The sequence below is a fragment of the Mandrillus leucophaeus genome, unplaced genomic scaffold (assembly GCF_000951045.1).
Source record: "Mandrillus leucophaeus isolate KB7577 unplaced genomic scaffold, Mleu.le_1.0 Scaffold829, whole genome shotgun sequence".
Lineage (NCBI taxonomy): Eukaryota > Metazoa > Chordata > Mammalia > Primates > Cercopithecidae > Mandrillus > Mandrillus leucophaeus.
Genome location: NW_012109019.1, coordinates 1,328,817 through 1,331,223, shown reverse-complemented (window position 1 = coordinate 1,331,223; position 2,407 = coordinate 1,328,817). Strand labels below are relative to the sequence as shown.

General features: G+C 32.7%; 1 protein-coding gene across 1 annotated transcript in view; it reads right to left on the bottom strand.

Annotated features, from left to right (window-relative positions):
* Nucleotides 1-2,407, bottom strand: part of TOPAZ1 (testis and ovary specific PAZ domain containing 1) — a 133,485-nt gene that overhangs the window by 71,857 nt on the left and 59,221 nt on the right. The window contains exons 10-11 of the mRNA XM_011968091.1: nucleotides 970-1,121; nucleotides 673-765 (exon numbers count right to left, since the gene is read on the bottom strand). Of these exons, the coding sequence (XP_011823481.1) occupies nucleotides 673-765; nucleotides 970-1,121 (245 nt within the window). The remainder of the gene's footprint in view (nucleotides 1-672; nucleotides 766-969; nucleotides 1,122-2,407) is intronic.

The window sequence follows — 2,407 nt, the reverse complement described above, 5'->3', positions numbered from 1 at the left end:
TTTTAGTAGAGATGGGGTTTCACCATGTTGGTTAGGCTGGTCCTGAACTCCTGACCCTGTGATCTGCCCGCCTCGGCCTCCCTAAGTGCTGGGATTACAGGCGTGAGCCACTGTGCCCAGCGATCAGTAACTTTTGATTCAAAACATTTCTAGGCAAGCAATTGTCAAGTTTTATAATGTGAAATCTGAGGTATTCACTCAAATATCTGTTTTTCTGCTAGAGTTCTTCCAATGTTGCTTCTGAAAGAAAACCAGTAGTTTTCCTATCAGGCCTATTCTGAAGTAGATGATTAAGTATCAAATATTAGGAAGTATTTAACAAAAGTTGAATTTTATATTTTTGTCAGTCTTTTTTGGTTTATTTCTGTTGTAAATGATCTCAATTCTTTTAGAGAAAGAAAATTTCATTTAATCATCCTTATCAAGTAGAGATGAAGACAATTCATACATCAAAAAGCAATAATCTGAATGTTTGAAACTAATTTAAGGGGAAGGCTTATCAGCCACTAGAGTATATTTTTATAAACCCTATTTCAAGAGAAAAAGAATACTTCTGGAAATAGAATTCTTTGGCATCCAGAATGTGAATAAAAGGCAGCTCAAGCATATACATGGAAACAATTATTTTCTTGGTTACTTGCCATCAGAGAATAAAAGAAAATAAAACCATACCTTGCAAAAGATATCAATTAAAGCAGGTACAGCATTCCTTAATTTCATAGTTGCCACATGCTCAAATATGTTTAGTAATATTTTCAGAGAAGGCTGGATAAAACAAAAAAATTACACTCATTTTCAGATCTTCTTTTAGTATACCTTAAATTTCTCAAACTCATTTATGTTGAAAAACACAAGTGGTTTCTAGGAAGTATTCAACAAACACAGAAATTCAACTGCTAAATTCAAATAATGAATAACAGAGAAATCAACATAAAATATTAAAATAACATATATTTTCAGGCTACTTACCAGCATTTTAACCATTATGCTGAGGTTCACTATCTGAAATACTTCTTTCAATAAACAATGTTTGAGTAAAGAATTTAGAAGATCATTTAGCACTTGTAAATCAAAGTATATACCTGGGGGAAACTTTCTGTAGTACTCCATAAATACGTTTACTGAAAATGAAAATATATATACTAACGTCATTTGCTGTGTCAGATATCCGTATTTCTTAAATTCAATAATTTTTCTATATATAAAGATAAAATAATATGAATTCAATGTAAATTCTTGAAAGGTACAGTTCTAGTATTAGAAATAGTGGATGAAAATTAAAGCAAAAGTCAAAATGGCAATAATATTTGAAGTCAACCAAGCATGTTCAGTATGGAGTAACTCATGCTCTGCCTGCAAAAATAGGTCTAAACTGCCATTCCCATATATCATACTGTCAATATGAACTCCTAGAGAGTCAAGTTCCCAGGCAGTCTTGAGGCAGTAGCCCTGGTACATATGTGAAGTTGTATAGTTTGGTGATGGACGCAGACTGTTTTGACACATACCCATTCTTGTTGCTTTAAACCCACTAACACGTTGACATTATTTTTAATTTCTCCCTGCCTTGTCATGGATGGGGATATTTCTGATTTCAGTTTGTGATTGTGGAACATTCTACTAAAAATTACAACAACGCTGATTAGTTTTCTTTGAGAAAGTACTTTCTTCATGCCCATCCAAATCCTTAATTTTCTATGTAACATGATGTTTCCAATTTTTCCCCATTGATTTCACTAAAATTATTTAAATTGGGATTCTTTCATTGATCATTTTTTTCTTCATTCCAAAATTTCGCAGGTTAAAATGTGTATGCCTTAACTGCCTTAGTAAAAATACTTTTGGTTTTATTTTGTGTTAATTATTTCTATTAGAAATATGTATTACTAGCTGGATTACCTGGTGTTGTTTGGGAAAGCCAGTAGCTATTGACAAAGTTCAGTGGCACAAGTGAAAAATTAATGTTAAAGTTTTAAAACTTTAATAATATGGTATAATATTCAAATTTCTTGTAAAGCTTTTTTATATACTACAATTATTTTCCCTGAGCACATACAGATAAATTATTGCTGCTATACTTTTGGCAGTATTTATATAGTTGCCTATACAGAAGCAGATCAACTGATAAAATGGTAAACTCAGTGTTATTATAGCTTATTAATAAAACTAAATTGCAGACATTCAAAAAGCTGCAGTTAATCTATGTTAGCCAGCATGTAAATAGTCCACTAACTGACATGCAACCTTCCTCCTTTGTGTCATTAAGTTATTTATTTTTTTGAGACAGAGTATCATTCTGTCACCTAGACTGGAGTGCAGTGGCATGATCTTGGCTTACTGCAACCTCTACCTTCCAGGTTCAAGTGACTCTCCTGCCTTAGCCTCCCAAGTAGCTGGGATTACAGGC